The sequence below is a fragment of the Dasypus novemcinctus genome, chromosome 2 (genome assembly GCF_030445035.2).
Source record: "Dasypus novemcinctus isolate mDasNov1 chromosome 2, mDasNov1.1.hap2, whole genome shotgun sequence".
NCBI lineage: Eukaryota > Metazoa > Chordata > Mammalia > Cingulata > Dasypodidae > Dasypus > Dasypus novemcinctus.
The window spans coordinates 154,710,931-154,737,000 of NC_080674.1; the positions used below are offsets into that span (position 1 = coordinate 154,710,931).

At 45.3% G+C, this 26,070-nt stretch overlaps 1 protein-coding gene and 1 long non-coding RNA gene across 3 annotated transcripts in view; one reads left to right on the plus strand and one right to left on the minus strand.

Annotated features, from left to right (window-relative positions):
• SH3RF2 (SH3 domain containing ring finger 2) overlaps nt 1-22,502 on the plus strand; it is a 118,528-nt gene extending 96,026 nt beyond the window's left edge. The window contains exons 6-10 of one of the 2 annotated variants that reach the window (XM_058280265.2): nt 7,262-7,353; nt 8,159-8,329; nt 15,802-16,052; nt 19,344-19,702; nt 22,159-22,502. In XM_058280265.2, the coding sequence (XP_058136248.1) occupies nt 7,262-7,353; nt 8,159-8,329; nt 15,802-16,052; nt 19,344-19,702; nt 22,159-22,434 (1,149 nt within the window). In that variant the 3' untranslated portion in view covers nt 22,435-22,502. The remainder of the gene's footprint in view (nt 1-7,261; nt 7,354-8,158; nt 8,330-15,801; nt 16,053-19,343; nt 19,703-22,158) is intronic. The other variant, XM_004476575.5, reaches the window with a different exon arrangement.
• The window catches only part of LOC131274349 (uncharacterized), a 53,592-nt gene extending 28,066 nt beyond the window's left edge, over nt 1-25,526 (minus strand). The window contains exons 1-2 of the long non-coding RNA XR_009181585.1: nt 25,344-25,526; nt 8,138-8,386 (exon numbers count right to left, since the gene is read on the minus strand). This is a non-coding gene — a long non-coding RNA (uncharacterized lncRNA). The remainder of the gene's footprint in view (nt 1-8,137; nt 8,387-25,343) is intronic.
• Nucleotides 25,527-26,070: the final 544 nt, after the last annotated feature.

Here is a 26,070-nt window from a genome sequence, read left to right on the forward strand (position 1 = left end):
TTTATAATTTTTTTTTTAATTTCTAAAAGATACTTAGATTACATAAATGTTATGTAAAGTATATAGGGGATTCCCATATGCCCCTCTCCCCACACCTCCCACACTGGCAACATCTTTCATTAGTGTGGTATATTCACTGCAATTGATAAACACATTTTGGAGTATTTCCACTAAGCATGGATTATAGTTTACATTGTAGTTTACACTCTCTCCTACTCAACTCTGTAGTTTATAGCAGGATATATAATGGCCTGTATCTGTCATTGTAATGACAATCAGAATAGTTTCCCAAGTCCCAAAAATGCCCCCATATTACACCTGTTTTTCCCTCTCCCTACTCCCAGACCTCCAGTGGCAACTGCCTCTACATCAATGATCTTTCTTCCATTGCTTGAATAACAATAAGTTTATATATAATATTAATAATTCTACTTTAGCCCATAGTTTGTTCCCCAATCCTGAAGACTCTGTGATGGTGATGCCCACCCCACCTTTAATTGAGGGGGCCCTTCAATCCCATATGGCCAATGGATGGAACACTCTTCCTTGCAGTTGTAGACATTCTCGGTTCCTTGGTATTTTGTTTGTCCATCGTCTCCTTGTTAGTTGTCCTGGGTGAATCCAATGAACTGGAGAGTAGGTGTTGCAACTCTGTTGAGATTCAGGGCCCAGCTGGCACATGGACAGCCCAAAGATTTAGATCTCTTGGAGGTACACCTACCAACTCTAGTACTAATTATAGGCTCAAATAGAAGGACAAAAGAGCTAACGTGTAGGGAAACCACAGCTGAGTCCAACTCTGTCACACTAGGGAGCATAAATTCCAAAGTAGAGCCCACTGGCAAGAGACCAAACTCTCGAGCTATCTACCCTGAATGTCTGGATATTTCCAGAGCCCTCAGGAGCCCAGCTATTTGGGATAGTATCTACTTTGACTGTCAATGAGATCCTGCTGAGACGTGCATAAGCATTATCTCTGGAATGACCTCCCAACTCACTTTGAAGTCTCTTAGCCACGTAAACTCATTTGTCTTTACCTTTTCCCCCTTTTGGTCAAGGTCTTTTTTTTTTCCAGTTGCATTGCTTGTTGGTTCTTGGTAGCAATCCTTCAGTGCCAGGGAGCCTCATCTCCAGGAGTAATGTCCCACATTGGGGGCAAGTTATTGCATTTATATGCAGAGTTCAGTTTAGAGAGAGGCCACATTTGAGTAACAGGGAGGTTCTCAGTAGGTAACTCTTAGGCACCCTATGACACTAGGCTAAGTTTCAATTTCAAGAGCAAAGGCTCATAGGCATAATCATCAATATCAAGAGCCCATCAGTGGACCATCCTCCTTCACTAGTCATTGCCCCTATACTTGGGAGATTCTTGCTGTTCCATTAGAGAATGTGGCAGAGTATTTCTCTCCCCTTCCCCCCCACACCCCCCCCCACCCCAGTTGTCTGTTCTCTGTGTCTATTTGCTGGGTCATGTTTCTTTGTCCGTTTCTGTTGTTGTCAGTGGCACGGGAATCTGTGTCTCTTTTGTTGCGTCATCTGGTGTCATCTCTCCGTGTGGGCGGCGCCATTCCCAGGCAGGCTGCACTTTCTTTCGCACTGGGCGGCTCTCCTTACGGGGTGCACTCCTTGCACATGGGGCTCCCCTACACAGGGGACACCCTTGCGTGGCAGGGCACTCCTTGCGCGCATCAGCACTGCGCATGGGCCAGCTCCACACGGGTCAAGGAGGCCGAGGGTTTGAACCATGGACCTCCCATGTGGTAGACGGACACCCTAACCACTGGGCCAAGTCCGTTTCCCAGGGGGATGAGTTTTTAACGTTCTAAAGTCAGATGGTCAGCTCCAAGTTGTCCCTAGCAATGGGTATAAAAACTACAAAATACCTAAATGTCTGTCCCAAATACAGCCCTATTCGCATCCCTGAGTGAACGCTCTGTAGGTTGCAGGCCTTTGTTGGCCTCTGGGAATATAAACATTAAGGGCTGCACCCTGATTGAGGAGTAGCTCACTCTGATGGGGAAGACAGCCTCCCCATGCCCGTCAAGTTCCTAAAAGGCAAGAACCCCAGAGGGAATAGCTGAGTGCCACCATGTGGAGTGGGGAAGGGGACAGCAAACTTCTATTTTAGAAAGCTAGGGATGCTTTCCTCTACAAGAAAGGAGTAGGATTGCCACAGGCACTGTCCCGTCCTCTTTGGGTCCTGTGTAAGTGCTCTGCTCACCCCACCCCCATCAACACTAATCTCTTTGCAGATCAAAATAATTAATATTTATTGAGCATCTGCCCTGTAATAAGTATTTTACATGGTTCACTCTCAAGAAAACTCTGTGAGGATCTGCAGGATTCGATAACTTGCCCAAGATCGCAATCCTGGTAAATACTGGAGCCTCCCACATGACTAAACCAAACCTCCTCTCCAGACTCCACAGAAAAGCTGCATTTTCCGCTCTGGTGTGGCTGGTGGTGAAGGCAGCAGGGGCTGGCTGAGCTTTGCTGCAACTCCGTGCCAGGCTCCATGCCCCCTTCAGTCCTCATCTAGCCTTGGAAGACTTGGGAATGCCCAGAGGCTACACAGCTGTGGATTCTTCTGTTACTGATAAAGACTTTTTTAATGAGTCATTTTCTTCAGAAGGAAGGAAAAAATGTTTTTAGAAGTTAGCAGAAATCCCTGCCACCCCACCCACCATACACACCTTTTCCCTAATCCTGCTCAGGTCTCCAAGCCCCATCTCAGGAATGGTGAGTTGCTGGAGGATCTAGCATCCGGTCTCACAGACCCTTTGGGGCACAGGGACCTGAGGTCACAGCCGCCCGGCAAACCACCTACCAGGTGCATCCACCTAGGAAGGCCTGCCTCTGCCCTCCCTCCCTGTAACAGGAACAGACTTGACTCTTCAGAAGTTGGCTATCCTTTGGCTGTTTTCACTGACTGGCTGGCACCTTCGCTTCTGTCTCGTTCTGTCTGTCCTTCTCTGACATTTTCTCTTTTCCTGTCTTTCCCATCTTTTTTCCCTTTCCCTTGTTTATTGAGTCTACCTGATCCATAGGCTCCTACTCTAGGTTTCTCTGTTCAGGTGGCCCCGACCATGAGAGCTGACTTGTTAATTATCTGCTCTTCAACTGAGCCACCCCATTCCCATCCCCTCCGCTGACCAATTTCAGAGCTGGACTGGTTCATGCTGAGCCCACTTTGGTGTATCTTGCCAACTCGATGTTTCATGTGGGCTTTTTAAAAAGATTTTATTGAGTTATAATTATATACAATAAAATTCAACTATTTCAAGTGTACAGTTCATTGGCTTTTGGCAAATGTGCACAGGTGTGCAATCACCACCACAATCAGGATATACAGCATTTCCATGACCATGAAAGGCTCTCTTGTACACCTGCACAATCAATACCCTAGTTCCTGGCAACCTCTAATCTGCTTCGTTTGCTATAGTTTTGTCTGTTTTTAGAGTTTTGTGTAACTGGCATCATGCAGTATGTAGTCTTTTGAGTCCTGCCTTTTTTACTTAGAATGATGCATCCATGTTGCCTGAACTGCTGAGTAGTATTCCACTGTGCAGTAATACCACAGTTGGTTTAATCATTCACCAATTGATTGGCATTTTTCATCAACATTTGGGTTTTTTTTTCCATTTGGGAACTAAATGAATAAAGCTAGTACGAACGTTCATGTACAAATCCTTGTGTAGACATATTTTCATGTCTCTCAGGTAACTACTGGGGAGTGGGAACACTCAGTAGCAAGGTCAGTGTAGTTTTTTTAAGAAATGGCCAGCCACTTTTCCAGTGTGGCTGCACCATTTTATATTCCCACCAGCACTGTATGAGATTTCTAGTTACTTCACATCCTCATTGGCACTTCTGTCTTTTGAGTTTTAGCTCTTCTGCTAGGTGTGTAGTGCTATCTCATCCTGGTTTTCGTTTGCATTTCCCTGGTAAGTTATATGGAGCATCTTTTCATGTGCTTACTGACCACTCAGTCTATCTTTTGTGATGTCTTTTGCCCATTTTGTTGTTGTTTTCTTAGTTTTGTTTTTAATTTAAATAACTCCAAGACCCTTTCTCCATAATTTTTGCCCATTTTCAGTGGATTGTAAGAGTTTCTCCAGTCTTTTTCATCTCCTCCTTTTCTTTTCCCTTCCTCCCTCTACTACTATGAACCTCTCTCTCCCATTCTGTCTCTGCCCCAGGTTTACTCTTTGCTCCCCACTCTGGGTCTCCCACTATCTCCCCTCCTCCCTGCTTCTCCTTTGTCCCGTTTCTCCTCCTCCTCCTTCTCCTCCTTCTCAACTTCACTCCTCCCTTCACTCCTCCTCCAGGACATCTCAAAACCAGAGAATCTTGCCTTCTTTCCCATTCCATGTTAGAAATAACTCCCTCACCAACCCACAAACACCAGCAATGTTCCAAACAGAGGAAAAGACGCCTTCCCAGATGAAAGCCCAGAGAAGTAAAGAAACAGAGCCTGGTCAGGATGCGGGAGGGTTTGTCTTGCTTTCTGGCCCCTTCCTCCTCCCTAATCAATTATTGGTGTTTATGGATTGAAGGAGTTCTTCTTGTTGTTTTTAACCTAAATCTAATATATAAAAGTCATGGGTGTTAAGCCAAGTTCATCCTGCTTTATCAGTAGACCAGCAGTCTCACAAACATAAGGTTAGTTGTCTGCATAATAAGGCTCTCCCTTGGCACATCCCCCAAACCCAGCAGATATTTACCTTGACCAGTCAGAGGGAAGGATCAGCCTAGCCCAAAGCCAGCTCTGTTCATCTCTCTTTGAGGGAACCAGTGTGACAATATTTGATGGCAAAGCTCAGAAGACTTGTACACAGTATAAGAGTACCCTGGAGAGGGGATCATGGAATGGCATTCTTTTTCTTAACAGCTCTATGGAGATATAATTCACATGCCATGCAGTTCACCCATGTGAAGTGTACGACTCAGACATTTTTAGTAAATTCACAGATATGTGCAACCATCACCACAGTCAGTTTTAGAACATTTTCATCACCTCAAAAATAATTGCTAAATGAATATGAGTTTTGGTTTGAATGATGAAAATAGTCTGGAAATAGAAAGTTACACAGCATTGTCAATGTACTTAATGTCAAAGAAGTGTCCATATAATATGGTTAGAATGATTTTTATGTTATGTATATTTTACCACAGCTAAAAATAAATAAGCCCTAGACACTTTGATTATCAGCCCCCTTATCCCTCTGCCCCCTGCCCAGGCCTAAGCAACTACTAATCTTCTTTCTGTCTCTATAGATTTGCCTGTTCTGGACATTACGTGTAAATAAAATCATGTAGTATTTTTTTTGTAACTGGCTCTTTCACTTAGCATAAGCTTTTCAAGGTTCATCCTTGTTCTAGTATGTGTCAGTACTTTATTCCTAGTTATAGTTGATTCCATTCTATGGACATACCACATTTATCCCTTCATTAGTTGGTAGACCAGTGGGTTATTTCTGCCTTTGGCTATTATGAATAATGCTGCTATGCAATTTCGTATACAAGTTTGTCTGTGGACATATGTTTTCACTGGGCAAATACCTAACAATGGAAATGCTGGGTCATATGGTAACACAATGATTAATCATTTGAGGAATTGCCAGACTCTTTTCCAAAGTAGCTATTTTACATTCCCACCAGCAGGCTATGAGGATTCTGATTTCTCCACATCCTTGCCAACACTTGCTATTACCTAAATGGAATGGTGTTCTGATCCTATAACTGTATCCTACAAAATGTCACACATGCATGCACAATCACACATTCATTTACACAGTCATTGATGCAAACCCACACAAAGCTGCATAGGTGTACAAACCTGCACACACCTGTAGTGTTCACATATACCTAGAATCCCCTATAGACATATACAATCACATATATAACCACACATACATAAATACACACCACAGATATGTCTATCAATCCACAGACTCACATGTTAAGTGCAATCCTACGTACAATAGACCCATACCATCACATATGTACACACAACGATTGTCATGGGTTCTGGGCAAACATATACATTTGCACACGGTACCAGAGACACATACACCCAATCATGCAAGCACGTCTGCATGAACAGACTATGCAACAATTCGTTGTGCCTACTAAAGCATAGTCGTAAAAGGCGCGCATGTAGAGTTATAATCACTTATGGGTGTATAATGGAGAACAGTTTGAAAGTATTTACTCGAGATGGTTCAGAGATGATCGAGGTTTCATTAGTAGTTGGTGACTAGTGTAGGAAGATCTTCTCCACCCATTCATTCATTAATTCACATATTATTTAACCTGTAAGTATTTATTAAGCACAAAACAATGAACAAGATAGACAAGATCCCAGCCCTCATGGGTCTTAGAGTCTGGTAGAGGGAGATGGTCACTAAATAAACAAGTAAACAAACACAGCCTGTGATGTGCACCAGGAAAAAATCAAGCAAGGTAATATGTTAGATAACAGCCACGGTCACAGGATAGTAGGCAAGAGAGTAGGAAGTTTCCAGGAGCTTTTATCATTGTCCTTCCCCCTTTCAGCTTGGAAAAGTAAAAGGGATTCCGATTTGTTTTTCATTAAGTCATTGGGCGAGCTACCGGGTGTGTGTGCATGTGTGTGTGTTTATGTGTATGTGTGTGTAGAAATAGCAGCAGTGTCAGGAAGAGTGTGGGCTTGGGAGCCACTCTGCCTGGGTTTTAAATTTTCTTTGTTTTGCCGTACTAGTTGGATGACCTTTCTTTCACCCTGTGGTTCAGTTTCTCATCCGAAAATGGGCATAATAGCAGTGCCTACCTCTAGTGGATTGTTGTAAACTGGTTAATACTTGTAAATTATTAAAATTGCCTAGCAGGTAATTAAGTTCTCAGTAACTATGAGCGGTATCATCACTTTCCAGGAGTAGTTTTCATCAAGGGAGGTGAGTGCTCTGGGACCAGGATCGGGTGGGGGGACAGCACAAGGAGCCGGTAGTGTCCTGTTGACTGATGGGTCTTCATCTTCTGCAGTACTGAGCAGTCTTTTGGAACACGGCCATGGCGTGCCACCTCGGCAGACCATAAATCAGTCCCTCCCCACCCACTCTGCCCACAACCATACCACAGAGAAGACGCATGGTGGGTGGCGCTGGGCATGTCCTTTGGTTTTCAGCTGTGTCAGGCCTTTCTGGGCAGCTCTTTTTGCTATGGGCCTGGCTCATCGACCTCACTGGTTCTGTTTGGTTGTCTTGTCTGTATGTCTGCGTAGGTCAGCACTTATCACCCTGCACCTGCCTCGCCAGAACACTCCGCAGCCATCGTCAGCCTGCCTGGCTCCCAGCAACACCTCTCAGCTAACATGTGAGTACAAAGCTCAACCCTCCACCCCTACCCTGAAACAGAGGGACCATCTTTGCCATCCCTCCACCGTAAAACATCACTGCTCCCAAACAGTCCCATCCAGACACATAATAGCTCCCCTTCCTTTCTAACCTCCAGAGGAAATCATGATGAAGAACACAAATTAGCAAACCACACCATTCTATCTCATTATTGTACAAAAGTAGAGACTGGAAGATTACATACCGAAACATCTCTTGGAGATTGGGTATTGAGCAATTTTTATTGTCTTCTTTTGGATTAGAAATGTTGTGTCATGAATAGAAATTGCTTTAGTAATCAGCAAAAAATAAATATAGAACTTTAGGGGGGGGAAAAAGCATGCAGATAAGAAGGGAAGGGAGACAGAACCTTAGAGACCAAGCAGCAGTGGAAAACTATCCTAGCTCGAGTCATTACTTCTAGGTTTGAGACCTGTCTGTCACTAATTCCTGGTGGCTAACCCCTTTCTCTGCACTAAGCCTGTTTCCCTGTTGTTAAAATGCCAATATTGGCCTCAATTAGTGATTTTCACCAGTGTGGCGCCCATGGAGGAGGAGGGAGGTGAGCCAGTGCAGGAATCTGAGCCCCTCCACTGCTCTTTCAGCCAGGTTGTGTGTCTTTTACCTGTCTTACCCATTGAGGTTTCAATTTTTAAAAGGTTTTTAATTGCTAACCACTGGCTGTTGGTCTTTAAGGTTCTGTCTCCCTTCACCATTCACCAGCTCTATGCCCTCCACCAGGCAAGCTCCCCCTCTTCCCTCACCAGGTTTCCTGTGTTTCCCAGGTTTGTAGCCCTGCACTCCTACGCAGCCCGTGGCCCCGATGAGCTGGACCTGCAGAAGGGAGAAGGCATCAAGGTCCTGGGGAAGTACCAGGACGGCTGGCTCAGGGGTGTCTCCTTGGTCACTGGGCGAGTTGGCATCTTCCCAAACAGCTACGTCATCCCCATTCTCAGGTTGGCCGCCTCCGTTTTCACACATAGGGAGGTGGGTCATTCTAGGCCAGGGACCATCTGTGGATAGAAATGAGAAAGGATTCAGTGTCCTTTCAGAGTATGGGCCAAGAAACTGCTTTTTCTCTAGTTCCTGCTAACACTAAAAAAAAAAAAAAAGTTTTCTTTTGTATAGCTCTTCACAGTGTTTTTGTATCCTTGAACTTGTTAGCTATGCCCAAGAATCCTGTAAGGTAGATTTTATTGTACAGATGAGGAAACTGATTCTCAGAGTTATGCAACTTGCCCAAAAACTAAATTTCAGCTTTTCTAATGCACAAAGCCCAGAAATTCCACTTTGCAGCCTCCACTCCCTCACTCCATCTAGCGGCATAATGGAGAAACTTCTCAGGATGCTAAACCATTAGGCGGTTTCCATCCCAGATTATCCACATCCCAGATTAAACCCAAGATACCCTGCAGTCCTCTTCCCTAGCAGCTTTTCTTAACCAGTTTGTCCTGTGGTATACCTATTAATTTCACTGGCCCACACTTTTTCCAACCATCTGACAGATGACCATCAATGCAAACAGACTCCCAAAACTCCCCACAACTTCTCTTACCTCTCCCACATCCCCCCAGTTAAGGCCTGTCTTGAAGCAGTGAGGCCATCACCAACATCAAATGGTTGACTTTATGACATACAAGAGAGTCATAAGTCCCAGAAATTGACAGTCCCATTGTGCTCTGTAAGGGTCAGACCTGGGGTCATATGCCCAGTTTGGAGGACCTTCATTTAGGTGGGCACTGTGTCCGGAGGAGGGCAGCCAGGATGGTGAGGAGACCACAAACTACATCATGGGATAACCCAATGAAGAAACTAGGATTTTTAGCCTATAAAAGACAAGGGTCAGAGGGACCATAATAGACTGTAGACTAGGAAGTAGGTTCCATGAGGGGGCAGAACAAAGACCAGTGAATACAACTTAAGAGAGAAAGTTTTGGTTCAGTAAAAGGCTGCATTTTCTATCCCAAAGATTTGCCCAACCAAGATAGCTTGTGGGGTGCTGGTAGACCCCCTTTCTGGGAAGAGTACAGGCAGAGTCTGTATCCCCATGAATCTGGGGTTATATAGAGAAGATTTCTTCACATGGCAGAAAGTTGGTGTAGAAGATCATGGTTATTCCTTCCAGTGGTAGGTTCTTGGAATTTGTTATAATGTTGCAGTATCTTCAAAGATATGCTTTCATTCATCCATTTATACAACAAATATTTATTGAGCACTATCTATGTGTCAGCATCTTTCTAGGCACTGAAGAAACACTCATGAACAAAATACACAAAAATTCCTGCTCACAAGAGCTTATATTCCGGTGGGAGAGACAGACAGTACATAAGCTATATAAAGAAAATATATGGCATTGTTAATAAGGGATAAGAAAAAAATAATGCAGAGAAGGAATGGTTAAAATTTTGGGCAAGTTAGTCAGGAATGGCCTTACTGAGGAGACAAAATGAAGGAAATGAGAATGCAAGCCATGTGGATATCTGAAAGAAGAGCATTCCAAGCCAAAGAACAGCAAGTGCAAAGGCCCTGAGGTAGGAGGCTGCCTGTCATGAAGGCCAGTCAGACTGAAACAGATGAGTGGGAGGTTAGTAGAGATGAAGTCAGAATGGCAACAGAACCAAATCATATAGAATTTTCCAAGTTGTAAAGAAGAACTTGGCTTTAATCCTATTGCAGGGTTTTGAGCAGAAGAGGGACATAATCTAACTTAGGTGTTTTTTTTTTTTAATTTTCCTTTTTTGTTTGTTTGTTTTTGTTTTGTCTCTTTTCTAACTTATGTTTTTAACCAGAATCACTCTAGTTGTTGGATTGAGAATACATTGCAGAGAGGAAAAGGTGGAAGCAGAAAGACAAGCTAGAAGAGGATATTGTAATAGTTCAAGGGAGAGTTGATGGTGATTTGAACCAGGGTGGCAGCCATGGAGGCAGGGAAATGTGGTTAGACTCTGGATATACGCTGAAGGTAAAACCAACAGGATTTTCTGGTAAATCAAATGTCGATTGTGAAAGTATAGGGAAATCATGGTGAGTCTAATGTCTTTGCCCTGAGTAGCTAGAAGACAAGTTATCTTTTATAAAGATGGAGATGGTGAAGAATAAAAGAGGAGCATATTATGAGGTGGGGGAGAATCAGAAGCTTAGATCAGGGCAGGTTCAGTTTGAGAGGCCTATTAATAATCCAAGTAAAGATATCCATAAGTAGGGAAGCATATGTGGCTCAGTGGTTGAGTGCTGGCTTCCCACATATGAGGTCCCAGGTTCAATTCCCAAACCTGCTCCTCAAAAAAAGAAAGAAATAAAAAAAGATGTTGGTAAGTGGTTGAGTGTACAAGTCTGGCATCTAGGAGAGAGGTCCAGACTTGAGATGATGTGTAAATCCCTAAAACTAGATGAGTTCATGAGGATCAGTTGTATTAGAGAGAATGGCAGTGAACCAGGAGCTAAAAATCATCAAGAAATGAGGAGTTAGACACAGAATGTACATGATGATGGTGATGGTTGGGGCGATCTGTTGTAGAGTCTGATGGTGTATTAGAATCAAAGCTGGAAAGTATTGAGGAGGGTGGGAGAATGGCCTTGAAGTGACAAAGAGGAGCAACAAGGACACCCACCCTAACTTACGGGTGGTTTCTTCTGTGGGATCTAACATGAATTCCATAGGGCCCGTGCCCACTGTTAGGGAATTTATTTGTGCATCAGGACTTAGCCAAAATCCTGGCTATGCTATCAAAGAACCATTAGAACAAAAGTGACCATATAATTTGTCACCCAAACTAGAACACTTTTGAGATAAAAGAGGGGCAAAAGTGAGACTTTTGTGGGAAAATCAGGACATATGGCCACCCTAACTAGAATGCAGGTATGATTCCATTCCAGTGTACTCCAAGACTCCAGCATCCCTTTCTCTCCTTCTTGGCTTTCCTCCTTGGTAGATTTACTGAGTTTTTGGGCAAGGGTTGAGCATCCATCCTAACCCCCTCCAAGAGGGCTGCACATCAGACAATGGGTGGAGTTTCGGCACAGAGATGGCCAGTGAGTCTACCCTCCCTCCCAGTTTATAGAAATCTGGACCTATGCATATATTGAGGTGTTACTAATGCTGAGGGGTGTTTTTTGCTTATGGGGAACCCACACCTCCAGTAAGAGCAAGTGCCTGTCAGCATACATGCTTCTGGGGGTTATTAGGTGACAGAGGATCAATGCTTTTCCAGTATTTGCTATCCTTAATGGTATGTCTGATACAGTGAAAGCCCCCGGACCCATTAATCTTGGACCTGGGTGACATAGGCCCCATTTTTCTATCTGGGTACAGCTAACCACTGTTTTTTTTATTATTGTTGTTTATTTTATTTATCCACCCCCCCCACCCCGGAGTTGTCTGCTCTCTGTGTCCATTTGCTGTATGTTCTTCTGTGAATGACTGCTTCCATCCTCATCAGTGGCACCGGGAATCTGTGTTTCCTTTTGTTGTGTCATCTTGTATCAGCTCTCCATGTGTGCGGTGCCATTCCTGGGCAGGCTGCACTGTCTTTCGCTCTGGGCAGCTCTCCTTACAGGGCACACTCCTTGTGTGTGGGGCTCCCCTGCATGACAGGGCACTCCTTGCACATATCGGCACTGTGCATTGGCCAGTTCCACACGGGTCAAGGAGGCCCGGGGTTTGGACCATGGACCTCCCATGTGGTAGGCAGACGCTCTATCCATTGGGCCAAGTCTGCTTCCCTAACCACTGTTCTTAACCATCTTTTCCACTATGAGAAGTTTAGTTCTTCCCACTTCTCAGGACTGAATAATGCTGCCTTTTTAGGTTGAGTTTCTGCTACTGTTGGTAGGTTATATGCTTAGAGCTGAGTGGGTTGGGCTAAATGTACAAGGCCCCTTTCTGCTCTTTGCTTCTGTATGTATGTGATTCACCCCACCCCCTGCCCCTGGCTTTGTTATCTGTTTGCAGTGATGGGTCTACACTGCCATCCAGCCCCCTTGGTGTATAGTGCAGCTTTTTACTAAACAGCTACAGCTCAAGGGTGGGAGGTACCACCTGAGCTTTGAACTTTCGGTCTTTTTTTTTTTTTACTTATTTATTTCTCTCCCCTCCCCCCCCCCCCAGTTGTCTGCTGTCTGTGTCCATTCGTTGTGTGTTCTTCTGTGACCGCTTCTGTCCTTATCAGCGGCACCGGGAATCTGTGTTTCTTTTTGTTGCGTCATCTTGCTGCATCAGCTCTCTGAATGTGCGGCGCCATTCTTGGGCAGGCTGCACTGTCTTTCGCGCTGGGCGGCTCTCCTTACGGGGCACGCTCCTTGCATGTGGGGCTCCCCTATGCGGGGGACACCCCCTCTGTGGCAGGGCACTCCTTGCACGCATCAGCACTGCGCATGGGCCAGCTCCACACAAGTCAGGGAGGCCTGGGGTTTGAACCACAGACCTCCCATGTGGTAGGCAGGCGCCCTAACTACTGGACCAAGTCCGCTTCCCTTTTGGTCTTATTAACATCACCCTCTAATGAACTGAACCAGCCTGAGTTTGGAGAGTGACTGGAGACCAGTGTTGACCGAAATGCCTGGGTTTAGACTTGAGTTAAGATTCAACAGGTGAGCCTTTTAACTCCTAAGAGAGGAGAAGGCTGCTGTGCTAGTCAGTGTTCCTGCTCTCCAAACCACCCAACTATTGTTGACCACAACTAAATCTCTGCCATCATGGTGCCTTTCCCCACATCCTGGAGACATCCAACGATTCATGTTGTACAGAACACTTGTCAAGTTTTCCTCTGTCCAGCATCCAGTCCCTCTTTCTACAGCACCAATGTTCCTTTTGGGGTTGGTTCCTCCAGTGTGTATAGTCTTGGTAAGAGGCAGAAGTCTCCCTTTTCAGAGGCTAAAGAAACCAAATACTCCTCCTCATCAACCCATCAGTACAACTAAGGGACAGATCAGCCTATCTGACACTCTCTCTAGGGACTTTGACACCTGAACAAGGAAGGAAAGAATATGGGTAAAGTTGAAAGCCTTTCCTGGTGAAAGCTCAAGCAGCAGCATCTGATATAACTTTCCCTGACAGCAGGCTCCTGCTGCTGAGCTCTCTGGAGCCTCCTTGGCTCCTATTTCCAAGTCATTTCCTCTACCTTCTTCCCTCCCAATAATTCCCTTCTGTCCAGTTAATCAAGATAGTCTCTATTTCTTGCAACCAAGAATCCTCACTGACATATGGCCACCTGGAAGACAAAAGGGATGAGTGGACCATCATTTGTTTGCCTTTAACTCTACAACTATATAAAGACTGCCAAGGTCCAAGCTTTCTCCTTATCAGGAAGGAGGCTTCTGGCATTGGTGAGCACAGCAGAGCTGCTGTTTGCAATACCCCTTTCAAACACTGGGCAAGTTCTTAAGGGCCTATATCACAGAAGGAAAAGGGGACCTGGGACCTATACGTGCAAACCTGGCACCATGGAGCAAATCAGAAGCAATATCCACTCCTCCCACGTAAGCTCAGAATGTCATTGAGTCTCCCCATCTGGAAAACAAAGATCATAATGTCTGCAGGTTGGGGTGTCATGGAGATGTGTGAATGTATTTTAGCGAAGTGCCCTGATGGTAGAAGAAAGTGCTAGGTAAGTGCTGAGTTTTGTGCCAAAAGACATAGAGGGACTCAGTGTTGAATCTGAGACTTGGAATGTAGGAGTTCCTGGAATCTGGCCCAGTGCTAGGCTCAGAAAAATGAGGTGGCACCTCGACCTGTAAATAGTCATTCAAAGAAGGTGGAATAAGACTAGCTTGAACCTAATTAAGTGTATTTTGTCCTTGCTGCTACTGCTAGAAACAATTTTGGAACCTGTCTTTCTTGTCGCTAATCCATTTTGCAGCATCCAACACCTCGAGGCCTCTGTCTAAAAGTCAGGTAGATGCTGCACTCTTCCTTGCAAACCACCACTGGGGATTTTTCTCCACCGCCCAGCACCCATCTCCCAAATGTAGCCTAGACCCTTACTGGTGGGCAGCCCCACAGCATCCCCATGGGGACCAGAGGCAAGTTGCTGCCTATAGATAATGGACCCATTGCTGCAAGCATCAGTTTCTAGGCACTTGTCTATAGACACGTCTTGGGCAGACTTGATCACAATTAGAAGTTGCCTTGCCTGTCTTCATATAATATCGGTGCATTATTAAACTGCATATCACTTGTTTTAGAGAGAGAAAGGAAGGAAAGAAGGAGAAGAAGAGAATTAAGGATAATTATCTAAAGGAAAGCCTGGAGTTTTTGACAGGATGAAAACTTCAAGGGCAACTCTGAGCCAGGTGCCTTGGCTGAGTTAGTTATTCCCAGAGAATTAGCAGAGGTTATTTAACCAGCAGAGTGACAAGGTGATTGATGGACGGTTCAGTAGGCAATGTGATGTTGGCATGGGTTTGGTGAAAGGGCAAAAGAGGCATGTAAAATGACAGCCACTCCCAATACAGTTCAGGAAGTTTTGTTTTACAATAAGCAAGGGATTGTTGTTTTATAAACCCTTAATAATTCTCTTGAAGCCACTACAATAAATCTTGAGGAAATAGAGTCTTGTGGAGGCATGCTCTGGGTCTACCAGATGCTTAGGCTCATTTATTTCTAGTAGGATATATAGGGTTTTCTGTGCTACCAAGTGATGAATGCTGTAACTAGCCAGGTGATACAGCTCAGTGGTACAGGGGTGTTGCAAGGGGCCAACTTGGACTGTGTTCAAGTCCTAGGTCCAGCTGTTGCTTGGGCAAATAAATATAAGTCTCTGTCTTTTTTTTCGTCTATGGAATAGTAGTACTGTTAGTACCTCAGAAGGCTGTTGTGGGGAACCAGCAGGATATGTGGGCAAAGCACTTGGCCCACGCCTGTGCACACAGTAAGTGCTCAATATGTGTTACCCAAAATGACTGACAACAGTTGAATGGCAGCCACTGAACAATCATTTGTTAACAGACAATTAGTATATAACACAGAGGATATAAAGTGAGTCATAATCTCTCTATCATCAAAGAGTTTTGGAGTCCAGTTGAAAAGATACTAAATGAACAAGAATTCACCAGTGCAAAATAAAATGAACACAGACACAATGCTGTGCTCTGAACTCAAGGGCTGAAGAGATGTGGGATGAGGCATGATCAGAGCTAGAGTGCAAGATTATGACGTTAAAGTCTTCTAATTCACTTAGGGCCTCAAAACGAGATGCTTCCCCCCACCCCACCCCTCGGTCCACCCACAGCAGTGACCAAGGCCTGGCAAATTGGAGCCTAGTTAGTTAAACCTGTGTAGTTGCCAGAAAGAGTCTATGTGTGGGTGGGAAGAGGCTGAGGAGTAGCCACATTTGGGATATGGTTGGGAGCTTAGAAGCTTTTAAATAGGACTCTTGACTGAACATTTTCTTTCTCTGTTTCTTCTCTTTTAAAATATTCCAACAACCAGAAAGACATCTAGTTTTCCAGATTCCCGGAGCCCTGGTCTCTCCACCACATGGACATTATCCACCTCTTCTGTGTCCTCCCAAGGTAGCATTGCAGAAGGCGATCCCCGGCAAAGCCGCCCCTTCAAGTCCGTGTTTGTGCCCACAGCCATAGTCAACCCCGTGAGGACCGCAGCCAGCCCGGGCACTCCAAGACAGGGCTCTCTTCGGAAAGGGCGAAGCAGCATGAGAAAGAGTAAGTGGTGGCAGAGAGGTACGTGTCTAGAGCTAAGGATGGGAGGCTGCGACCCCAGGGCAGGCAAAGTGCTTTAGCGTCCCCCAGCGTTGAGTTCTCCTAGATGAAGCCAGACAACCCCAGGCTGCTGTCCTTGGTCACTGCACACATGTCGGTGATGGACTGAGGAGACAGCAGCCCTGGGGCCCAAGAGGGATGTAGAACAGCCCACGAGGGTGCTGGCTTTTATCAGGACAGAACAACCAAAGCACTTGCTGGCTCAGTGCTTCTCAAACTATGTCCCAGGAAACCCCGTCAGGGGTGCCAGAACAGGAAACAAGGCACGGACTGAGGTGGGAGAAAAGGGGGCTCAAGGAACCAGTGCTCAGAGCCCCTGAATCCTGCAGTTTTTTAAGTAATATGTATACAGGGTTTTAAAAATGTATTTGTGTTATACAAAATGTACAGAAGCAAGTTTCTCTCACATCTTAACCTCCTGTCCCAAGTTCTCTTCCATATCTATCCGGATACACATCTTTTAATCATACTCTGTACTGTTCTGCACAGGGCTTTTGTTTTTATTCATATAACATCCACCTTGTACATACAGCAATACACATAGAGCCTGCCTTTTCAGAGCCCTACTTTTCTCTCTTAACATATGGAAACTCTATATAAAAGATTTCATTTTCAATGGTTCTATTAAAAAAAAGTAGCTCCCTACTTTTCTCTCTTAACATATGGAAACTCTATATAAAAGATTTCATTTTCAATGGTTCTATTAAATAAAAAGAATTTGAAGCCCATGATTCTACAAAGCATCAAGGTTCTACCTTTTAACACTTCTGTGGAAGAAGAAAATGAGCCAAGCAAAGTAAATATGATTTATTCTTTATTCTCTGCCCCCTAATTAAAACTAGACTCTTCAGTCCTCTTGCTATGTTAAAAAACGATTTTATAAGAAAATGTGATATGACTCATCAAAAAAGAATAAGATGTGAGACAATTTGCCACATAGGGAAATGTCCCAAGGAAAATAAAACAAATATCTTAGCTCCACCTTTTCCCAGTGCTTTCATCTGATGATCACCAGTAAGGCTTACTGCTTTTGTCTTGTCCTGTCCAATCATGCCAACTTCCCTAGCACCCTCCTTCACCCTTTGACTCCCCCTTTCCTGCCTCTCCTGACAAAATAATCCCACCACAAGACCCTTGGGCAAGTTACTAACCTCTTCGGTCTTCAGTGTTCTCGTTTGTAAAATGGAGATTAAAGAAGTACCTACCTCATCAGGATTGTTGTATGGATTTGACCAAGTAACCCAAATAAATCTGATTGCACAGTACCTGGTACATAATAAGGTCTCAAGAAATATTAGCTATTGTGTAGTATTATTATATTATGGGTATTAACATTGCTACAACTGAGGTCAAAGTTAGTCTGACCTCACTGTGATTTGAAATAGTCACATTCAATCTTAGGTCACCTACAGATGCAAAAAATTGCATCCCATGAACAATTTCTCACTTTCTCTATGCTCCCGATGTGCCTTTGCATAAACCTTGACTGTCTTGGAGCTTGTCTGCTTGCATTGCATAGACGTTTGATAAGAAAACATTAAACTTCTTGGTAATTAGGAACCTACAGCATACGTAGGGCATAAAACCAATTTTCCACACATCTATGAGAGTCTAAAGACATATCCCCAGTGCTGCTCTGACTTTCCCAGGTTCCTGAGGCTTTCTCTTTCTCCCTTTCCCCAAGGTGAGGCTGCTCAAGCCATCAGTCTCCCCAAAGCGAAGAGAAATGACAGGAGAATTCACTGTGCACACCTCAACAGGGCTGTCAGTGGAAAAATAAATGTCTAGATCGAAAGGTCAGACTTGTGTAAATGGTGACTGGCTTGCTCGCAGCAGCTGAGAATACCGGCTGTTTGGTGAATGTTCTGCTTTTCAGGTTCACATCTGGCTTGATGTAGAGCCCCAGTGCTGACCGTGGCCTTGGCTCAGGCCCTCTGTGCAGGACACAGATGACTTCGATTCAAGCACATGTTCACAGAGTGTCATTAAGGACTGACATCTCTGACTGGGACTCTGACTACACCTCTGTAAATGCCAGGAGAGCCTTCTGGGGACAAAGCACTCGTGCTTCTCAGGGGTGTGTCCCCATCTCTCCCTAGTGTGCAGGGAACTTCTGAGTCCCCAGGTCACCTGCAGTTCTTATGCCTAAGGGGTGGGATCCCCTGTCGTCCAGAGAATTGGAGGGGAAAGGATGGTTTCCTTTACTGAGGAAGGCTCATCTCAGATAAAAAATAAAAAGTTTTTTAAAAAAAGAAGAAACTCAGGGAAGGGACAAAGCCAAACTCCTGGACCTTTCCTTTACCCAAAAACAATGATAACTAATAAATGTTCCAGGCACTGTCCTAACACTTTGCACACATCATAAAATGTAATCCTCACAGCAGCACAGGAGCTTGGTACTGTCTTTAATCTGCATTTTACAAATGAGGATTCTGGGGTACAGGGAAGCCATGAGGTGACAATTGCTCAAGGTTCCGGTCTGATTCCAGAGCTTGTGTCACGAGACTGCAAAAACCATACACACGCAGTCCTAGCCCTGGGATAGTCTTTCTAAATTGAGTCTGACTAGTGTCACATTTGCCTGGCACACACACTCTCTTAATTCCACTCACCCTTCTTCCCTCCACCACCCCCTACCCCACAAAAAGCAGTCCCACTACCACATGCCTAAAACTCATTAGAATTTTCATCAGCAAACAGCTGGAGTTCTCCCCTCCTTTCCACTGTCCTCCCTCTCCTCAGTTGTCTCCTCTGCGTCTTAATTTCTGTTCTTTGTCTCTTTCTGTCTCCGTCTTTTGTCACTCTTTTCATCTGCATGCCTCAGGCACTCACTTCTCACTGTGAAGCTGTCTCTCTGTGTCTCTCTTTGTGTCTTTCTTCTTCACTCTTCATCTTAAAGGCCTGGAGCAAGAGAAGAGAAGAGGGGTGTGTGTGTGTGTATGTGTGTGCGTGTGTGCCTGTGCGTGCGCGCGCGTGTGCTCGCACGTAAGACAGAGAAAGGACAAATGGAAGTAATGTATTTTCTGACACCCCCCGACATTCAGCTAGCCAGTTATTTGCTGTCAGCATCAGCAAACAGCACTAAAAAAAGAATAAGGTCACCTCTGAAGTGCCCTGAGAGAATGTGCACGCAATCAAACTGGGAAAGCACTTAACTATTCTGGGATGTCGGGACACACTGCGTACCCAGCCTCTACCCAACCTGCGGTCGGCTTCCCACCTTACTGATATCTCTGTCATATAATTCCCCAGATGGATCCCTGCAGAGACCCGTCCAGTCAGGGATCCCCACCCTTGTGGTCGGCTCCCTCAGACGTAGCCCCACCATGGTCGTCCGGCCTCAGCAGTTCCAGTTCTACCAGCCACCGGGGGCTCCCACCTCACCCTCAGTGATGACGGGAGAGGTGGGTCCCAAGCCTGCTCCCACGGGGGAGCCTGCCCTCACATTCGTCAGCAGAGGCAATGACACCAGGATCCACTCGGCAGCCAGTTCCCTCATCATGGAAGGCAAAGAGATGCCCATCAAGAGTGAGCCTCCACCAAAACCGCCTGCATCTGCCCCTCCATCGATCCTGGTAAAACCAGAAAACTCGAGAAATGGCATTGAAAAGGTAGGGTGGACATTAAGAGGGCCTCGCTCTTTAGACCCCCAACTTTGCAGTTATGGAATTCCTTGGCTGGTGTCCCAGTGCCTGAGATTTTAGTGTCGGTGGGTGAGAAACCAAAATTGCAGCCTCAAAAGAATCTTTGCATACAAGTCCTCTCCCCATTCTCATACCACTCACACACCGCTAGACGTGCTACTGATTCCCCTTTGTGCTTCCCAAATATTTTACGCATACTTCCCTTGAAACCCAGAGGTGGTTTGGGAAGAGCATGGCTTCAATAGCAGACAAATCTTGACTTGAATTTCAGCTCTGCTGCTTACCAGCTGAGGGATTTTGACCAAAACATTTTGCCTTTTTTGTCTAATCTTTAAAATGGGAATAAGGATAGTAATTGTTTCATAAGATTGGGGTGGAGATTAAATGAGATGTATAAAGTGCTTATATAAGGCTTGACACATAATTATTCATTGTATAAAAGAGGTAACTGAGACAGGAGACTTTAAATACACTATAAAGGTCACATTCTGAGTTATAATTACTCCTATAACTAACTGTTATTGAGCTTATGGCAGGGGTCACATTGGTTAACTTCATCTAGGTCAGGACTTTCCCTACTAGAAGACATACAACTTTTTGTAAAGGCTCATGTTCTAAATAACAACCTCAAAACAGGAGAGATGGTGGGAAGGAGATGACATGAGCAAAATTAGGTCATGCTCATCCCTATCTTTTAGTTTATTGAACATCACCACAACCACCACCATCACTACCATCACCATCGCCTCCACCACCATCACCACCACCACCTCCACCATCACCTCCACCTCCACCGCCACCACCATCACCTCCACCTCCACCATCACCACCACCACCACTCTCACCAGCATATCCTCTACCTCCTCCATCACCACCACCACCACCATCACCTTCATATCTCCATCACCACATCACGACCACTGTCATATCAACGCTACCACCATCAACACCATCACCACCACCGCTGTCACCACCACTCCATCATCACCCATTTTCCCCAGCATAGAAGGAGGGCGTGGTTTCCCCCTATTTGTGAAACATCAGTGGGTGCTAACAACCTGGCAGGCACTGTGCTGAGCAGTTCACACGTCCCATTTTGTTTAATATGGACAACAACCTTCACAAGTATTATCATTCATATCTTCATTTTAAAATGAGGTAACAGAGTCTTAGGAAATTAAAGTATATTATCCAGAGTCACAGAGCTAAGATGCATGAGTGGAGTAGAATCCAGATTTGATAGAAAAACTCTTAATGCTAAGCTATAAGCTTGTAGGGCAAAGGATTTGGAAAAAAGTTAGTGTTGACTGATATAAGTGGTGGGAGTTCTTATTCTGAATTATACTATTCAAGAAATATAAAGTTTTCCAGGCCCCAGTTACATATTACACCTATCTATTACATAGAGGCCTCAAGCTTTAAGCACTTAGTAAGTGCCCAGAAATCTGCTAGATATGGTGAGGGTGAAAAAGTATTAAGAAAAGTGGTCCATCTGTATCCTAAGAGACTTGGATTCTTACTGAGGGATACTAGGAAAGAATTTCATAGGGAAAAAAATCCCTACGCAGTACCAGAGAGCACATTATTAAACTCTAAGTCAGGATTGGCCAAGCCAACACCTAAAGGTACCAGGCAAATTTATAATAGGCAAGGAGAGGTGAAAGCAAAGAGGGCGCAAGGGTGCCAGGGACAAACCAGAGACCATATATGTCATGTAGAGGGGGAACTGTTACCCAGCTCCTGCCAACTGTTACCAGAATGGGGCATGGGCCCAGTATTGCAAAATCTTTGATTTTTCTAAGAAACATGAAATCTTGATTTTTGTGTGTAATGTCCCCATCTTCATGTGTTGGTTCCTAAGTCAAATGCTCAAACGCAGTGGGTTAAATTTAGCCAATGGGTGTCCAGTTTGCAAACTCTGCTCTGAGGACTTATAAGGTCATTATGGAAAACTTTAAATGGAGTTATCAGGGCATGCCTTGAGGAGGAGGTAGGGTTGAGATGGGCCTTTCCCTTTCCGGAAGGGATCTTTTCTTCTTGCCTCAGGTCTTTTACACAGGCGATTAAAGTTTGCCTGTCGCCCTTCTGGATAATTCCTAATTATTCTGCTGTTCTCAGTTTAGACAGCTCTGTCTCTGAGAGGCCTTCCCTGGCCACCTTATTCCCCAGCTCATGTTAGACTCTCCCCTGTGCACATGCTATAATGGTCTGTCGGGCTATTTTGTTCACTCTGGGATTCACAGCACCTAGGAGAGCATGATATGCATGGTAGACACTGATAGTGGACACTTTTGTTGAAGGAACATATAAATGAAGCATTTGAAGTGGGGACAAGGGTAGAGAAGCAGCATGAACCAAGTCTCAGGGGGAAGTAACATCCATCTCCCACCTCACTCTTTGTTATCTTTTCTCTTTTCTTACAGCAAGTCAAAACTGTGAGATTTCAGAATTACAGCCCTCCTCCCACCAAACATTACACCTCCCATCCCACTTCTGGAAAGCCCGAACAACCGGCCACCCCCAAGGGGTCCCAGCCCGAAGCAGCCCCCTTGGACCCAGAGATGACCATCCTATTCGCCCACAGAAGTGGCTGCCATTCCGGACAGCAGACAGACCTCCGGAGAAAGTCAACTTTTGGCAAGGCTGTGACCCCCGTGTCCACTGCCTCAGCCACACAGACTGTGTTTCCCAGCAAATGAATCTTCAGGTGGCTTTTCCCAGACCCCAAAGAGGTGAATTGCATTTAAATACAGTCTGCCTCCACTGAGGGTGTCCTGCCATTCTTTAGGGATTTGAGCATGAGTCCTCATCACATCTATTTTACCTCCAGGAAAGAAAAGGTGAGAGGAGGGCTTCTTGCCCCTGGTGGCAGGATAGACTGGGTAACCTCCAAATAGAATGATTCCATGTAGCAAGGCCCACTTCGCAGAACAAGGAGTGGGAGCTGTCCTACACACTTTGTCCCTCAGCACGGGGCGTGTGGCCTCTCGTCCCTTGGTTCGTCGTAGAATTTCTGTGGTGAGGGGAAGGTTGGCATTGCTTCTCTGACCCCATCACCATCTCAACAAGCACCGGAACAGCTTCTGCCATCTTTGGGCCTGTACGTTGACTGCTAGTCGCTGCCATCACTGCTTCTTCCAGAGCGTCATAATCCTGAATGTGAAGGGAGAGTTTCTGGGAGGGTTGTGAGATGAATACTTGGAGTGTGGTGAGGGTGGTGGTGAGGGTGGTGGTGGGGGTGGGGGTGGTGGCGGTCAATAAACTAAAACCAAAGGCCGTCAGCTCCTTTAGTTTCCTCCAAACAAGGTCAGAGAAAAAAAGCTCACTACCACATATCAAAAGATTATCATACTTTATCCTTCCCGATCTGTTTTCCCACTTGCGATCCTACACAATAGATAAGCAGGCAGCATGCAACTGTGGCTAGGGCCCCGTGCGGTATTATGGACAATTAACTCATTCTGACTTTATCGACTGAGTTCCCCAAAGAAACACAGCATGCTTAAAAACATAGAATTTGCACTTAGATAAATATCCTGTTTGTGTTGCCATATGCTTTCCTTTATGGTTTCTTCTTTCTTGTTTGGGGCAGACTAGTCTCCAGAAAAAACAGCAATGTTAGCAAGGCTATGACAGTCCAAGGCTGGGGTGGGGGTGCGTCAGAGAGGAAAGCTCTTTTATTATAAAAGGGCCTGGACAAAAAAATTTGGAGAGGAAAGTGGGGAGAGGAGGAAGAAAGGTAAAGAAAATAGATAGGAGAAAAAGAGAGGGGGGGGGTGAGAAAGATAGAGGATTGTGAAAAACTATAAGGGAAGAAGATAAAAGTGGGGCAGTAAGGGAGGGGAAATGACTTTGACATTCCTGACAGGTGGGAAAAGGAGGATGGAAGCTGCAATGCGGAAGGGGGCAAAACTAGGTGATCCCACTAGATGGGGCTGGAGCGGGCAGGGCCGGGCAGGCAGAGCCTTGTAAGTAAACAGGGTGAGGAGGCAGCCTGGAAGCCAGAGCAATGTTGTAAAAGAACCCGTTAATTCTCATTAAACTTAATTGTTGTGATTTAACATTTATTGCATGCCTATCAATGTGGGCACTTTAATGCATAAATTCCATTTGCTACAAAGACTGGGTGCTATTTAAAATTTTTTCAGAAAATCAGGTCTAATTAGGCCTTTCCCCTGGCCACTTCTTGAAGATCCTGGATTGAAAACATATCTTTTACATCTACCCACACTCTTGGCAAACTGAATTGTCCAGAGACTTTTCCAGACCTTGATAACACAAAAACAAAACTATTATCCTTTGGGGCTGGCAAAGTTAATGTGGTAGCACGTCATTCTAGTGCTTTTGTGTGGTACTGACCCGTGTCTGCACCACAAAATCAGCATGCCCAACTCCATGCCTCATTGACCTGAATGTAATAATCAAGATGGAGAAGTGGGAAGACACAAGGACAGGGAGGGAGTACACGATTTGTCAAAATATGAGTAACTTATGCCTCATCTTTACCCCCGCACCCCCTGCTGGCAAAAAAACACTTAGTTTAGCATTGAGTTTAACAAGCTGGCAGGTATATGACATGACCAGCCAAACCAACATGTCTCAAGAGCATGTCTCAAGAGCTTGCCACCTCCACTGCACCCAGCATCAAATTCACCAACTTCCAAACCAAGTCCCATCACTGTGGATTCTTATAGGGCCTCAAAGGGGCAGGCATGTTATTTCCAAGTAAGAATTGACCTCATTGACACCTTCAAATAATTTATTCGACCAACATGTATGAACATTTACTATGTGCTAGGCACTGCAAAGAGAGCTATGGGTACAGCCTCTTATTTAATTCCTACCACAACCTTAGAAGACAGGCGTAATGATCCCCATTACAGAGCTGAGGAAACTGAGGCTTAAAGGTTAACCACAGATAGTAGGAGGGCTACTCCCCCACTTCCCAGCCCCTGCACATTGTATAGCAGAGCTGACATTAGCTGTGTCATTCAACAGGAAGTAACGGCCAAGCAGATTCTTAAGAGACTGACGCAGGTCTGTACTGATAAATGATAGCAGATCCTCCAAACTCGCCTTGCCTTGCCCCACCCCTGCACTCTGGCCCCTTTCCCAGATCTCAGTGCCTCTACCATCCAGCAGCTAAAGGGTTAAGGCCAACCACAGTGGAGACCTGCAAAAATAAAGCCCTTCTTCATTTTGATTGGCCAGTGCCTATGCTATACTTGTTGCTAAATAGTCTGCCTTTTACCCTGTCCTACAGAACAAGACCCAGAAGAGGTCACTCAGTGGCAGAGAGCACTGCTGTCCGGCCCAGTGCTCTTCCCACCCTCCCATCCTGGACAGTATCCAGCCTTTGACAATTACTGTCCAGGCCCTTGCCCTCAGCAAAGAGCTGACGAGAAGGGAAGGCAGTTCCCTGCTTGCTAGTTTCCCTTTTCAGCTAATACTTTTGCAGGCCTAAGGAATGCCCTTTAGCCTCCCAGCTCCTCTGGCATCTGTTTTAGTGGGTCTGGAAGTCATTTGTTTCCATAAGTTGAGCAAGCATCCATCCTCATCCTCTCCCACCCCTGACCACACAGGCCAGCCACACGTCCTCTGGACTCACCTCCTGGGAAGAGAACAGCTGTGGCAGGCAGAATAGCAAAGTTGCATCAGGTCTCTCCAGCTGGGGCCAAGTGCTTAGCAAGCTGGCACAGGGCAGTGCCGGGGCCCTCAGCTGCTGTCGCTGATGCTTCTCTTGTTTGCATATTGAGAGTAAAGACCACAAGTTCTCCCTTTGGCTAAAAGAAGAGCATGTCAGCTCTTCCAGCAACCTCTCAGGTGACCGTGAAAGACAGTCACCTGATGGATGTTTGGCAGGCAGGACCAAACTAGAGGAGTTAACTCCAGAGATCTTTGCAGCTCAGTGGCATTGGGAAAAAAAAAACACGCAAGGACATTTTGCTTGAAATAGAGAAATATTCAAAGATCAAGCTATCTGTTTGCTAGGCCATAATTTTATGCCCTACACCAGAGCAGAAATAAAATGTTCCCAAGAAGCTCTTCTGCCCTCCGACCTACACTTTGACAAACTGCAGCAGAGGCAGGATCCAAGGTCTTCCTTCAAATCAAAGGTAAGGGGTGGGAAGGACAAGGTGGAGTGTTGTGGTTTCACAGGTGCCTCCATTCATTCACTGGACAGCATCCGTCACCCACCCTGGGCCAGGTGTGTGTGCAAGACAATGCAGACACAGCAGGTGACAAGATAGGTAAGAACAGATACAGAGTTTTGTTTCTTTTCACTTTTCCTGGGGTTGGGGGTGCCTTTCTGCTTTTCATAAAACAACCATATA